Genomic DNA, 20,312 nt, shown 5'->3' on the forward strand with positions numbered 1-20,312 from the left:
ACTTGCAGAGGGTGCACTCGATCCCACTGTCCATGTTGCTGACAAAGATGTTAAACAGCGCTGGTCCCAATACCGACCCCTGAGGAACGCCACTCATCACTGGTCTCCACTTGGACATCGAGCCGTTGACTGCAACTCTTTGAGATAAATAATGATAAATAAAAAGTAAAAAATTAAAAAATGATAAATAATAATAGAAAGGATAAATAAATGCTTTCACAGCAAAGCTGTAAGAGACACCAAAAGTTTACACCAAGGCTTCAGAAATTTTTATTAAAATATTTTTAAAATATGTGCATGATACACATAAGAAAAAAATGTGGTTTATTTTGAAGTATTATAATTTGAGCTGTCAACAGTATTTCTTCTGTAATAATTTGAGTACACATTTATCTTCTAAAATATCAAACCTGACACAGTCAAGAAAGGAGCACCCTGTTTTTATTTAAAGCAAAATTAGAATAAAAAAAGATAATTGCTTCAAAACTTGGAGATTTTAAATTATGAATGTGTTACTGCAAAATGACATCTGGTGATTTAGGTTGGAAAGTTGGTTTAGAAAGCCTTATGAATCAAACTAAATGTTGTCTATAATCTATGAGCCAATCTAAGGCAATCCCATTGCACGCAGAATTCATTTATCTACGTCCACTGGTACCCAGCTGCCCAGCTGCCAAATTCATCTTCTGTAGACTACTGACAAAATTATGAAGATGTCCCAGAAAAGAAAACCTGCAGAAAAATAATTAGCTGTGACTGTTGAGCAGATGTAGCACAAGCTCTTCATCCTCTGCCAGAGAAAGCCCAGTATCTAATGGCAAACAGGGTTCCTCCTCTTGGCTGAATTTCGCCTTCTTTCTTTTCTGTGGCATTTCTTCTTCTGCGTTACTGTTGCTATAGCTTCTTTTCTTTCTTCCACTCTTCTCCTCGAGTTCACTGCAGAAACAAATCAATTAGTCTTTTTAACAACTGTGGTAATCAATATCATCATGTAATCAAAGAATTCATTTTAAACAAGGCAAATTTATGTCAAGATAAGAGCCAACAAAATTACAATTCAGAAGGGTGAAGCAATAGAAGCTGATGAACTCTGAATGTCTAAATTAGAACTGCTTTCAGGCCGAGGTGGTGGTGGGTGTTCTGCTGTCTTAATTGATTACAGTGTATCAGGATATTGCTATCAGCTTTATCTAATATTTGCTGCCTTATAGAGTGACAGACAACTTGACCAAACTGATTTACTGATGTGTCAGTGGACCTTAACATGCATTCAAGATTTTGTCTAAAATAAATATGTGACAAAAATAAAAATATGAGAACTTTCATTTCATTGGCAAATCCTACACGTAATACAGTTTTGATTTGAGTCCATCTCATTCAGGCCACTCTTTCCCCTTCTTTAAGAAGCTTTACTTGGAAGCTATTAACTACCTCTTTGCCACAAGAGAAAGAGAAAAACACAAACCCAGTTATTTTCTCTGGTGAATACCTATTGCTTCTGCTGCTTTTCTTCAGACTTGAATGAATTGCCTTTTGCAGCCTTCAATCTGGACGGAATGGCTGCCTATCTGTTTTAATACTTTCACTTCTATCACACGGCCACATGACAGCAACAGCAAGAAAGCCCAAGCTTTCATGTTTCTTCATGTGGGTTTTGCCCATAACATAGAAAATATGCCATAAATCATCTTATCTAAGATTAAAATAATCTAATGTAACAAAATCTCTACAGAGGGACCTCGACAGGCTGGATCGATGGGCCGGGGCCAACTGTATGAGGTTCAACAAGGCTCAGTGCTGGGTCCTGCACTTGGGTCACAACAACCCCATGCAAGGCTACAGGCTGGGGAGGAGTGGCTGGAGAGCTGCCTGGCGGAAAAGGACCTGGGGGTGTTGGTCCACAGCCGCCTGAACATGAGCCAGCAGTGTGCCCAGGTGGCCAAGAAGGCCAATAGCATCCTGGCTTGTATCAGAAATAGCGTGGCCAGCAAGACCAGGGAGGTGATAGTGCCCCTGTACTCAGCACTGGTAAGGCTGCACCTTGAATACTGTGTTCAGTTTTGGGCCCCTCACTACAAGAAGGACATCGAGGTGCTGGAGCGTGTCCAGAGAAGGGCAACGAAGCTGGTGAAGGGTCTAGAGCACAAGTCTTCTGAGGAGTGGCTGAGGGAACTGGGGTTGCTTAGTCTGGAGAAGAGGAGGCTGAGGGGAGACCTTATTGCTCTCTAGAACTACCTGAAAGGAGGTTGTAGCAAGGTGGGCAAGAAGTAACAAGTGATAGGACAAGAGGAAACTGCCTCAAGTTGCGCCAGGGGAGGTTTGGATTGGATATTAGGAAAAATTTCTTCACTGAAAGGGCTGTCAGGCTGAACAGGCGTCACAGGGAAGTGGATGAGTCCCCATCCCTGGAGGTATTTAAAAGACGTGTAGACGTGGTGCTTAGGGACATGGTTTAGTGGTGAACTTGGCAATGTTAGGTTAATGGTTGGACTCAATGACCTTAAAGGTCTTTTTCAACATAAATGATTCTAAGACTGAGTTTAGGCTTCTAAAATAGATGGTTATATTTAGATTTTCAATTAAAATTTGGTAAATTTCTACCCAGAAAATTCAATTTAGTTCAAAAAAGTTTCAACAAGAATTTTAATTGCCTTAATTTTTATAATTGCTTAAGTGTAAATGTAATGTTTGTGAAATGTTTCGTTCAGAAATACTGTTTAGAGACTTAACAATTAGAAACACCAGTTATAACAAATAGCTCAAATTTGGGAATACTGTCCTTCAAATCAACATGGCACAGGAACCCAATCCCCACTTCAAACCACCTTCAGCTGCCCACCTTGTCTTTTTCCATTAATAGGGCTAGTTACCAGTATGTGAAACGCTGGTTTCATCACTCACTGGAAACCAGCCTAACCCAAACATTAACCCCAAAACAAGGCAGTTTTCAAGAAGTTCCCGAATGGTCTCTGAGCAGGATTGGCAGCACGATGCTTCCTCCTCTTCCTGGCTTGTACCTCGTGCTTTCTGGCTGCCTCTCCATCGAGATGAAGGAGTAACATGAGATCTGATGGCCTTGCACTGGACTGCAGTTGTGTGACCTGCCTCCCTCTCTCATCCATCCCACCTTTCATGGAAGAACGGTGCCAACTCCTGCCTACTCATTACAGCACAGTGAGAGGAGGGAAATCCTATGAGAAACACCTCGCATTTCCACAATTAACACAAACAAAACACCCTACCTTTACGTTGTCCTTCCCTGCTTATCCAAAAGGAACAGTGTAAAGCAACCTGATCCAGTGAGAGATGTCCCTGCCCACGGGAGGAAGGTTGGACTACATGGTCTTTAAAGGTCCCTTCCAACCCAAACCATTCTATGATTCTATGAATAGCTGATGACTGTGCACCAAATATTTTTCCTAAAATTGGAACATCTCAAAGGATATAGCAAATTTGCCGGCTTTGAGCTGTCATTTGCATGGGGGTGGCTTTTCAGTGCTTGCTACGAGTGTTTATTTTACTCCTTTTCTGAGGAAAGAACTCTCTATTTCTCTCTGCAGTGCTTAAGATATTCCATAAATGCTGAAGCTATACTAACAGTATATGAAAATACTCCAAAGCACTAATGTTTCCCACTTTTCAAGTAGCCAAGTGGGTTTGGGCTGGAGTTTTGTTGTGTTCGCTTTGATCAGGACAGAGTATGGGTGTTCACTTTAAAAGCGTAAGGCTGAAACCTCATTAAGTAAAAGCATTTTAGCTTGTTTGCAAGACAGCCAATTATTTCCAGCATTTGAATGGACTCCGAAGCCCAGTTTGCATTCATAATTGACTAATGCTTCATCTAGGACATGAGTTCAAAACATCTTAGCAATTAAAACAACACAGAAATCTCACAAGACTTTAAATACCAAAAACGGTATTAATTTTTGGAGTTTCAGAGGCCCATAGGCCCAGATGTCTATAAGGTATAACATTTAAATATAAAACACATTCAGAAGGAACTGTGAGATCTCTAATTTTTTCCACAAACAAAAGCACATCAACACAATTATGATTAATTTTCATCATAAGCTTTGTGGGAAAATTATGCTGAGTCAAGCTGTTTCTTATCATTACTGAGGGATCATGGTGCTTAATTAGTAGTGCATACTAAAGATGTATCTACACGGTAGCAGGTGCATTTTCACACTAAGTTGACCCCTACTGGGCTGTAAGCTGGAGAGGTGAACAAGGAGGAATGTGTAACACACGAAGCAGCAGCAGCAAAGCCACCAAGTGATGAAGAGAGCTAAAGGCTTATGTTTTCATGATGCACAAAAAGTAGAAGCAAAACAGTATTTGATAAAGGAAACTTGGGAAGGAAAGCAGAGAGTCATGTGGAACGTGCGAATAAGATGTTCATAATTTTGAGATGCAAAGAGAAGACAGACAGTGCCTGTCCATAGAATGGTTTGGGTTGGAAGGGACCTTTCAAGATCAGCTAGTCCAACCCCCAACCCTGTTCCTGCAGGATGGATTTTTACCAGCGGTGGTTTGGGTGGCATGGAGAGGGGCTGTACTACTCTGGAGGAGCAGTCAGAGATGTAGCTTTTACAAAGGGTGAAACTGGCAATTTTAGAAGGAAGCTGGAAAATCACCAGGAGAGATGTCTGGCATCATGATGCCAAGGGGTATCCCATACTCCATCTGGGTGCTTCTCCTTAACAGTTTGGACAGAAAGGTCTTTGGAGGAGATGTAACAGGTGTAATTCTCAGTTGTGCATGTAAAAGGGCAGCTATACAGGGATGACTTCTCCACTTATTGTCAAATGAATTCGTCCTCGGTCTCCACTGACCGAAGGCCTGTCAGCCCACTCTGCAGAGGCAATCTTTTTATTGTTGGTCGCTTCCCATGGACATAAATGGTCCCTTATTCCTCACAAACACACAAACTGATATACCACCAGCTGGCGTCCACAAATAGCCAAACAAAATAAAGTTATTCTAAGGTGAACTATTTTCTGACAGAACCACGCAGTTAGAAAGCAACCCCACAATTCAGATCCAAACCAAAGCCAGTGCGTCTCTTCATCTTCTATTTATAACACTTAGAAAGCAGCACGCGCAGCTGGATTACAATCCCTTCCTTTTACCATCTGGTGCAATTTAGTTTTTCAGCCGCCTGAACGACCTGCGCGGTCTGAAGCTGCCTGATGGAAGGATTTACTGGGACGGGCTGTGTTTACATAGCCGAGGAGGTACTAACAGCCGACTTATCAACAGGCACAGTAATTCCTGTGGTCACCATTTGCACAGCTGTAACAACAAAGGAAGGTACTATCATTTGATAGGTAACGTTTACTACTCAAACACTAAAGCACCGTTTATGAATCCTGTCCCTTAAACAAATGCCAGCATATATGAATGGCATCTGGGAAACAGGGGATCTAACTATGACTCTGATAGCTATACACCAAGAAACTCTCCTAATTTAACTATTAAAAAATAATCTCACAAGTGTGTTTTGAGGTGATACCAGGAAAAAAATAGAAAGCTTTTAATTGTTAGTATTTAACTCACTTCTGGGCTTCAAAGTATGTCTTGACAAGCTGTGAGGTTTAGATTTTAAGTGCTTGAGAGTCAGCCATTTGAAATGTGCGGCCAAGTTGCTGTTGTTTAAACAACGTGGTACTGTGAGATCTCTAGACAGGCTCTGCTTCAGTTAACATTTATCGAAGCTTGCCTTGGAGCCTAGGTTTACCAGCACTGCTCTGGAAACAAACAACCCTTGCCACTGAATTGCAGGCCATGAGTCAAGCTTCCAGGCTGCAATATAGTGCACACAAGCTCTTTCCCAAAGAAATGTACAGGAATAATGAATGAATCTGCTAATAAAATACAGTTCAGAAAAGTTAGGAATAATTTATTCCATAAATATTGGCATTTTCCTAATCAAACATGCTGTGCCACAAACCCTTTTCCACGTAATAAATTTTAATTCACAAGGCCATGGCAGAAATCCTAATGAAGATTAATTACTGCAGTCCCTTCCACAAAGCCCACTGCAGCTTCTTTCTTACTTGCTGTCAGAATGCTACAGCACATAGAAATGGTAATGAAAATATATTGTGTTGTCTTATTTCCCTTACTGGCCATTCCACTGATGTAAATCAAAACAGCTCTAAAACTAGATTTATAAAAAACAATTGGAGGAAAAGGGATGAATAATCTACTTATAATGAAATACCAGTGTAATAGTACAAAAAGCAAAAGACAAATCTGTCTTGGAGCTGAAGTACCATAATCTGGAACACGGAAAAAAAGTATTTAAATGGAAACCAGACCAGTAAGACAGTATGCTTAATATTTCTTATTATTGCATGGGAAGCATACAGAAGATTTCACGAGAAAAAGCACTCAAACCTACCATCAACATCTCACTTCTGCTCTGAGGCCACCTTTACTTTCTAAAGGCTCTACTGGACAAGAGCGGTGGACTCAAATCGGATGTCTGAAGCTGGAACAGCACTTTTCTTCCCCATTCCCATCGCAGACATTGCTGACCGTAAAGCAGCAGTACCTGACCTAGCCCTGGACCACTGGAGTTTCTGTTCAGTGTATTTGGGCTAAGCAATATTAGCTTATCTTTATACACCAGTCTGAAAACTGAAATCATTCAGGGGTTGATTCTTATATGGATCAAATATCACTGCTCTGGGTTGAAACTGCTCCCGCTGGAGGTGACCGTGGCTTCAATCAAACCATTTTGATCTGCTGTATGTCCCTCTGTCAGAGGCTTAACCTTCTCTGAAATGTGCTGCTGCCTTTGGAGATGTGCTAACGACCTTCCTAACCCTCACATCCATTCACTCCTCAGCTTCACCTGACACCAACCTTCTTCAAATCTGTTCCTCTCCTTTTCTTTTGTGACCACTATCATCCTCCAATTGTTGATAATTAATTTCTGAACTACAGAATTTCAGTAAATACTCATCCCATTTGTCCTTCATTCATGTGGACACTTGCTGATGTGGACACTACATTTCTTTTCCTTTCTTTTCCTTTCTCTCTTCTCTTCTCTTCTCTTTTCTCTTCCTTTCCTTTCCTTTCTCTTCCTTTCCTTTCCTTTCTCTTCCTTTCCTTTCCTTTCCTTTCTCTTCCTTTCCTTTCCTTTCTCTTCCTTTCCTTTCCTTTCTCTTCCTTTCCTTTCCTTTCCTTTCCTTTCTCTTCCTTTCCTTTCCTTTCTCTTCCTTTCCTTTCCTTTCCTTTCCTTTCCTTTCCTTTCCTTTCCTTTCTCTTCCTTTCCTTTCCTTTCCTTTCCTTTCTCTTCCTTTCCTTTCTCTTCCTTTCCTTTCCTTTCCTTTCTCTTCCTTTCCTTTCCTTTCCTTTCTCTTCCTTTCCTTTCCTTTCTCTTCCTTTCCTTTCCTTTCCTTTCTCTTCCTTTCCTTTCCTTTCTCTTCCTTTCCTTTCCTTTCCTTTCCTTTCCTTTCCTTTCCTTTCTCTTCCTTTCCTTTCTCTTCCTTTCCTTTCTCTTCCTTTCCCTTCCCTTCCCTTCCCTTCCCTTCCCCTTCCCCTTCCCCTTCCCCTTCCCCTTCCCCTTCCCCTTCCCCTTCCCCTTCCCCTTCCCCTTCCCCTTCCCCTTCCCCTTCCCCTTCCCCTTCCCCTTCCCCTTCCCCTTCCCCTTCCCCTTCCCCTTCCCCTTCCCCTTCCCCTTCCCCTTCCCCTTCCCCTTCCCCTTCCCTTCCCTGTAATTTCTGTAGCTGACAAGTTTACAGGCACCACAGGAAGGATCTAGTCTGACCTGCAGGCATAGGTTACCAAACTTCACTAGGAAATTCTACCAGCAGATCCATTTCATATAGCGAGCTAGAACTATTATAAAGACTTCCATGGCATAAGAATATCACATCTCCATCAACTGCAATCCCACGTCTCAATGTCCAGTTGTGCAGCTAAACAGCATGATCAAGCCCTTAAACAGAGACCTTTTACAATGTCTGTTTTACAGTGCTTTTCTGGTCATCACAACATTAAGTTCTGGCCTTCACAAAGTCACTGATATGGTGTGAATAACACGTTAGAGGGAGCACCACGATTTGCAGATGAATCATCAAAAAGACAATGTAATGTCAACTGCGTCAAGAATCACATAAAACTTACAGGTCAACATCAGCATCCTGGTATAAGAAGAAGGTATAAGAAACTGCAATTTGCCCATGATTTTCATAAATAAAGCAATGTACACAACCAAGCAGCACTGACTCCTGAATTGCACACCTGTCAGCTGGTGACTGGCCATGAGATCACAAACAAAACAGTACCAGAACTAAGACATTTCTCCTTTCCCCTCATGTCCAAGATCTTTTCCATGCTGATCTAAGAGTTAATGCGATCAGTAGCACCTATTAAAGATTTAAAGAAAGTAATGATAAGGTCAATCGTGACTTTGTTCTTTCTCAACATTTTTATTTAAAGAGGTTGAGGGATTAGAAATATCAGAAACTCAATTTGACTGCAAAATGAATATTTAATAAATCCAGCTGCTTTTCTTCCAGCCTATTCGATACACTTAAATTTTTCACCTCATTAACAATTTACATTGATAGCCTTAAACCAAATATGATGAATGTTGCTAGATATACAAAAATTAATCTCATATTACATGCTTGGAGTCATTAATTACTCTGCTTGTAGAGGTATGGCTGGAAGGGAATTTTATTCAAAGGCAAGTTTAACTCATGATTTGTATAGCTCCCCAATTTAAAAATAAAAAATGCAGGGTTGGGTGGAAGATTAACAGTGGTTTTGACTTCTTAAACCATGGACAGATGGTCTATTTTTAGACTGTTGAAGGAAGATACCCCAGGTCTCACATACTTGCTTTGAATTATCCCTTTTAGAAGCATTTTTTAGCCTTACTGCAAGTAGCAGCTAATGTAGCCCAACATGTTTTGATTTTAATCCAACACTTTGAGCAAAATCTCTGAATTTTTGAAATATAAACCAGAATATAGTTCTATTTTCTAATCTCAAAGCCTAATTTCACTGTGTGCTACTCTCGGCTGATTTTTGTTAAAATCTTTAGGTCAGTATTTCCCAGCCCCAAGAGCAACTCATCATACAATTCAGTGACAGCTCTAAGAGAGGTGCACAAGGCATGAGTGTTGATTTAACAGAAACCGCTCCTTCCCACTGGCAGCAAGACTTCTTGCCTGTTCTCATATTTGTTATTCTTGACCCACCAGATCCCCATCATCCTCCCTCGTCCTTTCATGCATACATCCCCTCTACCTCCTTCCTCCCTCATGCAAAATCAATACTACTTCTACATGGCCTTATGCTCACTGCCAGCCTCTTCAGCTACCACCTTCCTTTACCGATATGCTTATTCGTCATTCAAATTCTCTTGCTTTTCTTGATTTTCTCTTTTTTCAGCCCTAAATTAATTTCCTACACTGCATCTTCCTCTTTCAGTTGTGCTTCTGCTTTCACAAAAGCCTCCTAAGGGGTGCTCAGAGCACCTCACAAGTCTCCAGACATACCTACACTGAGCCTCAAAGCTGACTTCAGAGCTAGAGAACAGACCACTACATTTTTCACCCACACACATCTAAAAGAAACGTGGCTTCATCAACATTGCCTACTGGAAACAGTCCTTGGCCTGTCCTACCGCACCAAAATATGCTGGGACGTTGCCCAGAAGAGCTCTAGTTGGCACCATCTGAAGTCACAGCAGTTATGGACAATACGAAAAATCATGCGCCAGTACTTAAGCCCACACCATGGCCAAATCCATTTAGCCTGTAAAGACATGACTGATGTTCCCTAGGCAGGCCCAAGCCAGCACAGGATTAACCACCACATGCTGTGCTGCACACCAGAGCCATCAATGGCTCTTAATTTTGACACGCTCCTTTCAGGCACTCCTAGAAATGTAATTTTGTCCTGGACCCTGTCATCTTCCAAATCTATCTGTCAGCACATTGTCTCCCACTGCTCTTGCCCTCATGAGCATCCCACAGTTTTTCACTCTCCTCGTCCTTTTGCATACCCACCCTGGCTGTTTGCACCACTCACTTCAATTTAATTTCTGTCCTTAGCAATGGCTGACAAATGCACTCCCGGCATGTCCCCAGCTATAATACAACACCCTTGTCTCTGCTATCTGCTTCTGGAAATCGCTGCTGATAATAAACTCAAAATTGTGGTCTTTGATGTTGCAGGTTTATCTGTAGTACTCTTCCCAACAGAACAGTGTCTAAACTGACGTGGCCTCTTCTAGAAAGCTCTTAACGTCAGGTCTAGCTAAGCTGTTTGAAACTGCTCTTTGGGTCCTTGTTAACTCCCATTCAGCTTAAATGCTGGAGAAGAACCTGAAGCAATTTGACTTCTTTCCAAATTTCAGTCCTCTTACCTTCTTAACAAAGGCTGAAAACATCTACTATCCATTGCCCTAGTCCTCCAGCAAACACAGACAAGACTGAAAAGCAAGAAAGTATTCAGTCTGATTGTGTAAAGATGGAAAAAATCATAAAAAACCCCAACTTTAAAAACTTTAAAAAAAACCTTTAAAAATCCCCTTGGAGGAAGTCATTTAAAAGTCAAATACACGGATACAATGTAGACAGCAGTGTACCATGAAAAATGTTCTAACCTTGCACTTTGCTCTAAAGTCACCTCCAAACATAGTCCAAACAACATACTTAAAGTACACTCAGTAAATTAATACCTGACAAGCCTTAATACGTGGCAGAAAAATATCCATATCTCAGCTCCAGTTAAATCATATATATATATATATATAGTGTATTTTTTGTGCTCAAAGTTAATCTCTTCAGCCCAAATAACATTCAAGACTAATCTCCTTGGGATAACTGAAATACTGTAGACATCAAAGTTCCAAGAAAATATTCTTTGAAAAAGTAACTCAAGTAAGGACAAGTCCAATAAAATGGAAAACCACAAATGATTAAACTGTGTCTACATGGTATTAAATCTACATGTGTGAACCCAGCATACTGAAAACAAGAAAAATATTTTAAAAAATCAGTTACCACATGTGATTAGTTGTAGTTTCAAAGGGAATGCTATCTGCCTAGTGGACGGAGCCCTCATGGGCCCTCTGGGTGCCTGATTTTTATTCCCAGACCCGTGTCAGTGCCATGATCTTGGGACAGGTTACTATGTGACTCAACATTGTTGCCTACAAAAATCATACTGACCTCCTTTGTAAAGTGTTTTGAAATTTGCTGAGGAAAATACTTTGTCAGAAATTATTACTAAATTCCTGTTTTCCTTTTTTGTATGTTCTTTCTTCTCCAATCTACTTCATAGGAAGGGGAAATGACCAAGATCTTCTTTGAGCCTTAGCTCTCCTTGAGAGCAGACACTCTGACTCCAGGGGGCCAGATTAGCCACAGATTCCACAAAAATCTGCACTGATTACCACTGCCAAAATCCGTCCATCTCTGTCAACTTTTATTCTTAAAGCTTAGCTAATCTTGAGTCTAGCTGACATCTTTGGGGAAAGGATCAATACAAAAAGTGATGTATGAATACATAAAAAAGACAGAAGTGATCTCCCCTAGATAAATAGTTACTTAATGATACTGAAAGTAAACTAGAAAAAATTTCCAATTTTAAACTGACTGACCTCATAACTTTTTCAAAATTAAGTAGTTATGCTACAAAACATTGTATTGTCAAGGTAGCTAAGCCTAGCTAAGCCTACCTAAGGCTACAAGCTGAAATAACGCAAAATCTTGTTTATGAAATGCTGCACTAAACCACTACCTTTTTCCTCCAGGAAGTATGCAACATTTTAGCAGTAATTAGGAAATGCCTGAAGTAATTAAATATTTAATAGGTAGTGTTGTGGCACTAGGTTTCCTATACTTGGTTGCTGGTAACTCCTTCCCACCAGCTCAGTTGTCCATCAGCTCAATGGATTCCAGGAATCTGTCCTTCAGCAGCAACATATACACCAATAAACAAGACAAGTGTTTCTCAGTCTCTAACCACTTACCAAAGCTTTACTTCAGACTTTCTCAATAAACTCTTGGGTTTACACCTTCCAAGAAACAAACTACCAGTAACTATCAAGATTCCCTCTCTACTTTGTTACCTGCAGCAAAGCATTACTACAGAAGACAGGTCAGAATTTGCTCTCAAAGGCGAAATGACAGAACTAGCACTGCTATGGTCCCAGATGGAGAAGCATTAGTATCGTGAAATACTTCTCTTGGCACCTCCATTACTGTCCTACATAAATGCAGAACTGCTAAATACACTTTTCTTCTGGTCCTTGTCTCATAGTTAATATTAGACCGAACAGAGATGGCCTCTTCCAACAAAATGGTGGTTTACAGGATCCTCTAGCTCAAATCGCTGCCTTGTATCCAGGTTTTACTCATCAGAATCTCATATATAAAAAAGACCATATTAACCATATTACTGAAGTTACCTCGAGGAAGCTGACAGTAAAGTTGTATCATATTAACCTGGTTCCACTACAAGCAATATACCAATACCACTAGAGGATGCATTTATCAAATATGGACAGATATATTTCAACTCTAGTAACATGTGAAAAACAACCTACAAATCTTCTTATATAGCCCTCCCCAATAAATACCGAATCTTAAACTTCATTAAAAGAGAACTTTAACAAATTATGCTGCTTCCCCCACCAAAAGCTGATAGGCAGAGTCAAGCAGTCATACATACAGAAGGAACTGAAACAATCTTGTTTAAGAATGATGGGTCTCATTTTCTGCTTGTTTTTAGGAAGCTGTATTGACATTTTACACAGCTTTTTCATTCATTTTACACGAAGTGGAGATACTGAATCAGCTTAGGGAAGTGAAAAACCAGAAGGAACTATAATTGACTTATAGTTACTCTCTTTCTCCCCCTTACACAAAGAAGGAGCAATTTACTGCTGCTCAGAAAAAGCAATGCATTTCCCCCATCCTTGTGAGTTCTATTGACCAACACACTGGTGAATGGGCTACAAGGGACCTGGTCACCAGTCTGTTAACCTCAGACTATCTAGTCTTTAAATCCATCCCCCAACACCCAGTCCTACATACTGCCCCCACAACATGCAGTGACACGGGGCTAGGGACAATTCAGCCACTAGGATTTAGATGATTCAGATGTGAAAAGCAAGAGACTTGTGAACCTAGACATCTAGAAGAGAGCAAAATAAAGATCTATACTCCCATTTAAGCATTAAGATCATGTTTCTGAATCTGTTACACAATAGGCTGTTTGTCAGAACCACACAGATGGATTTCTTGTTGCGGTGAGGCCAACGACAAAAACTACACAGGACTTCACGCAGTGTCCCCCAGAACTCCTGCAGGATGTGATGAAGAAATGCAGTATGTTGCCATCATCTACAGATCCTCATCCCCACCCTATGCTTTTTTGCTAAACTACAAGAAACAAAATCTTCTGGTTTATATAATTAAAAACACTGTTTTAAATCAAGAAGAAAAGTTTAACGTTGTTAATTTTACTATATATTTACTTCTAACTCAGATTCCACTTCATTTGTAGTGTTGAAGAGTCTGAGCAACACAGAATCGTGAAACTTATCAAGTTTCACTGTGCACAAATTTATTTAATAGCACAGGTACAGAGGGCTCATCCAAATCCTCAAATGATTTCTACGTTTTTCCTTTCAAACAGAACATGTAATGTGACGGTAGAGAAACGTATTTCTAAACACAGGGAATTAGAAAAGATTTTTGCATGTGGAACAGCCTCACCAAGATCCCTTCAACACTGACTCAAAAATCTTTCTCATATAGCTTCACAAAAGGAAATAGTAGCTTTAGCACAGATTTCTGTTCAGCACCTACCTCACAAACAAACTTAAATACTAACTCCTGGGAGCAAGAGGATGACTGTAAAATGAGTTCCTAACATCTAAACAGAACAGTTTCTAAAAAACATGAATATTTCAAAATGAATGCGGAAGATGTGTACGTACCTATAGCTGTCTTCGCTTTCTGAATCCTGCTCTTCATCAGAATCTTTGAATTTATCAGGATCTGGAAGAGTACTTGGATCAAACTCTTCTTCACTTCCACTGTGATCAAGAAAGGCCACTGTTTCCTCTTCAGCCTGACAGGTGACAAATGGAGGGTTACAAGACAAACAAACAAGTCCATGTTACTCGCCACAACCCCATTAATCGGGATGCTGTAAAAAAACCATTGCCCTCAACCACAGTCAAAGGCCACCACTATTGTAGCCAGGAAAACGGAATCGTTTCTGTCATCACCAGTGCTCTCCTCCAAGGCCGTTTGTTAAAGGTTGAAGAAATATTAATCAAAAAGGAAGCACAAGGATTTACATTCAAATTCTACCTTCCCAGTATCGTCATCTTAAATCTACCAAATCTAAGAGAGATTTGGGCAGCAAATGATCAACAGCCATCTGAGAGCAAGTGTTTAAGTAATATGAAGCTTCACCGTCTCTCAGAAACAGACTGGCAAAGAGATATGTGCTTGTGGACACATTAATCACTGCTGTAAAGTGCATTTCATTAAATACTCTGATTTAAAACTCATCCAGGTGTCCTTGCAGTTAAAAATCAAAATCCTGCTTAAGCTGAATTAACTGCTCTAAGGGAGTTTCAGCCATCCACCACAAGTGATGGATGTTCTTCAGGCTTCCTCCCAGACCCTCTCATCTCTCCTCTCTGGGCCTCAGCTTCCCCCCATCCCCGCAGCACATCTCGGGATGGGCTGCTGGCGTTGGCAAGTTTCCCCAGGGTGCGGGAACGCCTCACTAATTCCTTAACAAAGAGGACATAGGAGATGCTGCTCCATAAAAGTCGTGGATAATATAATAAAGCTGACTGCTTTTGCAAATATAGGTTCTGCTCCACGCAGTCCTGAACTGATGGCACCACTTTTGTAAATTTTTGCTTACAGGCACGAAGAAAGCAAACAAAAAGCTTACGGACACTTCTGAGCAACGTGAACCCTAGATCCATGCATATTTATGCTGAAAAGCAAAACCAAATGCAAAGAAACTATAATTAAAGACATCGCTACCTTTTGTTTATATATCTAATCAACATGCACACAGCTGAGTTTCCAAAACAGTACTCATTTAAATGATCCTTCATTCTACAAATAACTTCACATCACTAAACATTTTAAGTTCATTTTTGTTCTGATTTTTCACCATTTCCATCTATCTCCAGGTTTTAAAAGAACACTGTCCTTATGTGCACACACCTCATCGCAATAAAAATACATGAAAAAAACCAACCAACCAACCAAACAAAAAAACTAAAAACCAAAACAACAACAAAACCAAACAAAAACTATACCAAAGGTCCGTTTTATATCTGCATACTGAGGGAGTGAAAGGACATGAGCTGGTGAAGGGTAAGATTAGTCACCACTGCAAGAGTCCCTCACTGCTTGTCCAGTGACACTTCTGCAGTGCACTGAAAGCAAGCAGAAGAAAGGGATAAAAGCCAGATTTGCAATCAGAAGGCAGAAGAAGAACATACTAAAAACACATTTTGTTCTTGACTATTTTGAAATACCAGTAAAGGAAATTGTATAGCTAGGCGTATAAAATCACTAAAAGCATCGTCAGACTCAGCAGCACTGTAAACTGCCTAAGGTAACGCAACCACTGATTGAAAAGCATGTTGATTACTGGGAACTTCAGGTGCTGCTTCACAACAAAGTTGGTTTTGTTTTGTTTCTTTTTTTTTGAAGTATTTTTTGCTTACAAAAAAATATCTTCTGGTTCATTTTTAGTACAATATTACAGAGCACTACTAATTCAACAGAAAACTATTTTCTTGTCATTTATATATGCACACATAAGACAATTACACATACAGAGATCAAACCTTTGGTTTGTTACACACTCATATTCATTTTTTCCAGCAGAAAATCTGCAGAGATGTGTGCAAGGTAATGCTTACTATAGCAAAAGAAATAATTGGCAAAGATGCCTCTAATTCATGAGGAATCATAAGGTCATATTTCTTATGAGTATCACCTGTTACATATTCATTAAAACACTCGTAAGACCCTGAAATTGTTAAGAACTTGAACACAAACATTCATCATCCACAGCTGAACAACAGAAACTCATTATTTTTCCCATCTTGCTTCAAATTTATGTCAGCCAGTAGGAAGAAGAAATCTTGTGACTTAACTTCGCAATACTCGCCACAAGAGGTGGAGAAAAAAAGTCAAATAATAGCTCCAGATAACAGTTGTAAAAATTCTTCAGATACAAATAGGCTGCAATTTACAGACTCAGGATTAGATCCTTCCTAAGGCAATCGCTATCAAAGAGATTAACGGAAGAATAGGTTTTTACCACCTGCAGTTTACATCTCAGGTTAGCAACAATGTGCTTTGGAGCATGTATTTATTACAAAGTTCAGCTGTGGAAGGAAATCCATTCAGACATCAAATCAGGCCGGTCAGGAGAACACGATTCAGTGGCACCCACCTTGCTATTTTCATTCTGCTCAGGGGTTACAAGCTCTCTCTTTTTTTATACCAGACAGGCTGGCCCATGTATTTTGCAATCTAGTTCCATAGAAACTGCACAAAGACTTTCAGTTTGAACACGGCATTCAGATGAAAACATTTCTGCATTCACATAGTCTCCCTCTGAGGCATAAGAAAATTATTCTTATGCAAACTCAACATTTTAGAAAAATTCAGCAAAATTTCTGTGCTGGAGGTTTTGGAAACCTCATTGCCTTCAACCGTCCACACTGTACCAACGATCACCCTCTACCTTACTGTAGTCATTTTGGAAACACACACCAGATAAGGCAAAGAGGGCACGTTCCTCTAGAGCTTTTGTCCTGCTTCTCGACAGAATACCTCCAATTCAACTTCTAGTTGTCTTTGTTACAAGTAAAGAAGGCTGAATGGCTGGTGAAGCTCAGGTAAACATGTTAGGCAAGCTAAGAGAAGCTTAAAATGAAGAAATTGATGTACCTTTTTAAGAAAACAGACACTCAAGGGACTGAAATGTTCAAAAGAGCAGAATGATGTCTCATTTCTACCAGGCACTCAGGTGAAAATTATCTACTACCATAAGATAAAAAGGCAGAACTGAAAAAACATACCAGGAAAACTGTACATACATAAAAAAATGTTGCATTTTCCAAGATTTATTTTACAGAATACATATTTATTATGGTATTTAATTTATATCTAATTTAATAGGTAGTTATTTTTTTATCCAATTAAATTGTCTGGAGTTGCAATTTTTATGTTCAACTCTAAGCAATTTATCAGTTCCTAGCAACCAGGTTGAAGGGGGAGAAAGAATTGTTTTGGCACTATCGATTCTGTCCATAGTACTTTATACAGCACAGTGGGGGAATATTTCTGGTCAGCTAAAAACAAAACCTTTAAGGATTGTTTAGAAATTGATCAGACTTAATTTGAGTCTATCAACAGTCATACTTACACAATATTCAGTTCCTTTTCAGCTATGCCACCCTTTAGCTTTTGCTAATAATACGGCCTTTCCCAGTAAGTGGTGTTTGTGATTTTAATGCTAACAAAAGGTAAGCTTTAAATACTGCTAGGACATTACCCTACAACTTTTAAAAATTTAGTATATTATGGCTCATATAAAAGGATATTTAAAAATATAATCCCTTTCATGATCTGACAGCATTCCAAATTTTATTAATTTTCTTCTTTTTGACAATTATTTTTCAGATAAAAATGGGAGTTGTTTCTGCATCATGTTTATGATGGAACACATTCACAGAGAGGTTTTGCAGCATTTCCTTTAAAACATCTTAGTCTGGATTCACCTGATCGCTTCACAGGTTTGGGGTTTGGGTTTTTTTTTTTTTGATAGCCTGTACCCCCAACCCCCAACACTGTGTCCTCAGCTGATGCATGGTTGCTCTGACATTTCATCATCTACATTGCCCCAGAGGAATACAGCTATTCTGGCAGTTCACAAATAGAAATACAGCCTTTGATGTAGCTGGGGTGTTTGATCCAACAGTTGCTTTGAAGATCAAGACCAAAGCCTTACACGATACTGAAAACTGACTGGGAGCTAGTGGAGCGAACCAAGTGCTGATCTGACATACAAAGAGCTGCCTAAACCATGCCAAAATTGGACAACTACACTCCCTACCATCTAATGTTCATCAATAGCCTTCAAATCCAAACACAGAAAGCATCATTTCCACTGAGGGAAGGATCTTGCAAGCTAAGAGGGGAAAGGCCACCTTTCAACCACATTTCTAAGATGTGTGCAGGGGCGTTTAAGGTTAACCTTCATGAACTGTGAACAAGTCATGTGAGCTTTCTTCCCATTGCTGTCTACCCTTTGTCATCTGCATCAACACTGAACATTAATTCTAACAGGTGACATACACATCCATTCCACAATTGGTTTTGACACTCCTCCTAGGCTTGTTTCTTCTTATGGATAAGTAGGAAGTGACATACAGAAGGGTGGGAACAGTAGAGAACAGGTTGCTGTCGCAGGACTTTCTGTTCTCTTGGTCTGAAGCGCACAGATGTGTTCAAGGCACACCACAGAAAGGAGATGATGTGGACACAAACAGGGTCAACTGTTTCAGACGGACTGGCCATGTTCCATGGGTCTGGCCAGAAAGGCTGGTAAGCAAAAATTGGAGAAAGCAAGGTTGCAGGTTAGTTAGACAGACATAGTCTTTGCACTAAGATGATCTAACTGATTTTCAGGCTCTGAAGCCATAACTCCTGGTTTTCACACCACTTCATAGAATATCATTCTTGGTTTTCAGTAGAAAGGACAGAAATAACTCTTATGTTCATCTTCAAAGCACTCACCCATCCCAATCACTAGCAGTTACACCCAGGTTCAATTTCATCCAGTCATTCTTTAGTTCTTTTTAAGCAACCGTATCCTGGGCTGCATCAGAACAGGCGTGGGCAGCAGGTCGAGGGAGGTGATTCTCCCCCTCTACTCTGCCCTCGTGAGACCCCACCTGCAGTACTGCGTCCAGCTCTGGAGCCCTCAGCACAAGAAAGATGTGGACCTTTTAGAACGGATCCAGAGGAGAGCCACAAAGACGATCAGAGGGCTGGAGCACCTCTGCTATGAAGACAGGCTGAGAGAGATGGGGTTGTTCAGCCTGGAGGCTGGTTGTTCAGCCTCTTGCAGGCTCCGGGGAGACCTTATAGTGGCCTTCCAATACTTAAAGGGGGCTTACATAAAAGAGGGGGAGAGACTCTTCATAAGGGCAGATAGTGATAGGATAAGGGGGAACAGTTTCAAACTGAAAGAGGGGAGATTTAGGTCAACTATTAGGAAAAAATTCTTTACTCTGAGGGTGGTGAGGCACTGGAACAGGTTGCCCAGAGAGGTTGTGGATGTCCCATCCCTGGAAGTGTTCAAGGCCAGGTTGGATGGGGCCCTGAGCAACCTGGTCTAGTGGGTGGCATCCCTGCCCATGGCAGTGGCGCTGGAGTTAGATGATCGTTAAGGTCCCTTCCAGCCCAAACCATTCTATGATTCTATTCTATGAATCAATTTGACATCTTAAAAAATACAATTAGTCTAGGTTAGCCAGCAGAATCTTGCTTTTACCAGGGGTCTCAACGTACATGAAAATACTTAATTTTCTTTCTTGGCATTCCTAAATGCCCCACATTTTATGGTCAGTGACTGGGTAAGCCTGTGTTCCAAACTAGCACACACCGATGCATATATACCGATGTACAAATCTTTGCTGTGTAACTATAGCAAAGCAATTTGTGCTGGAAATGGCTCCTGTCACAAGCACGGTTCAGAACCATTGAAAACACAAAAATCATAGAAATTTCCACACATTCACTTCTGGCTTTTTTATATTAGTAAAGCTTTTGTCGTTTTCATAGTAGTAAGTATATGTTTTATCTGTAGACTTGATCTCTACAAAGTACTTATAGTCCATGTCAGAATTAATAGCAACATAATGAATGCATATACAGAAAGATAATATAATTTGGTAAATTTACAATTACAAACTCATCTATCTCAAAAAGAAATGCTGAGAACTTCTAAATCTACTCAGAAACTTTTTTTTTTAATGTATTTGCTCTTATCTGCATTTGAATTGTAATGGGTACATCTCACAACTAGACCTTATGCTTTTCATTTTTTTAATTTTCTCTTATAAGACACATGGAATACTTTTTGTTAAGACTGGATTTTTCAGGTTGCTACTAGCCACAATTATCCATGTGATTTTAACTAAAGGGCAGACTAATATAATTCTGGTGGGAAAGGTGAGGATAAAACAACTATACTGTTAACTTACATATAAT

The 20,312-nt window shown here is 40.1% G+C and overlaps 1 protein-coding gene across 2 annotated transcripts in view; it reads right to left on the bottom strand.

The window, feature by feature from the left end:
* Positions 1-256: 256 nt before the first annotated feature.
* DDX10 (DEAD-box helicase 10) overlaps positions 257-20,312 on the bottom strand; it is a 193,139-nt gene continuing 173,083 nt past the window's right edge. For both annotated transcript variants that reach the window (XM_087757197.1, XM_087757196.1), the window contains 2 exons: positions 13,979-14,112; positions 257-936 (listed from right to left, as the gene is read on the bottom strand). In XM_087757197.1, the coding sequence (XP_087613323.1) occupies positions 747-936; positions 13,979-14,112 (324 nt within the window). In that variant the 3' untranslated portion in view covers positions 257-746. The remainder of the gene's footprint in view (positions 937-13,978; positions 14,113-20,312) is intronic.

This window comes from Nipponia nippon, unplaced genomic scaffold (assembly GCF_047370975.1).
Source record: "Nipponia nippon isolate SJK-2023a ecotype South Korea unplaced genomic scaffold, ASM4737097v1 scaffold_2, whole genome shotgun sequence".
NCBI lineage: Eukaryota > Metazoa > Chordata > Aves > Pelecaniformes > Threskiornithidae > Nipponia > Nipponia nippon.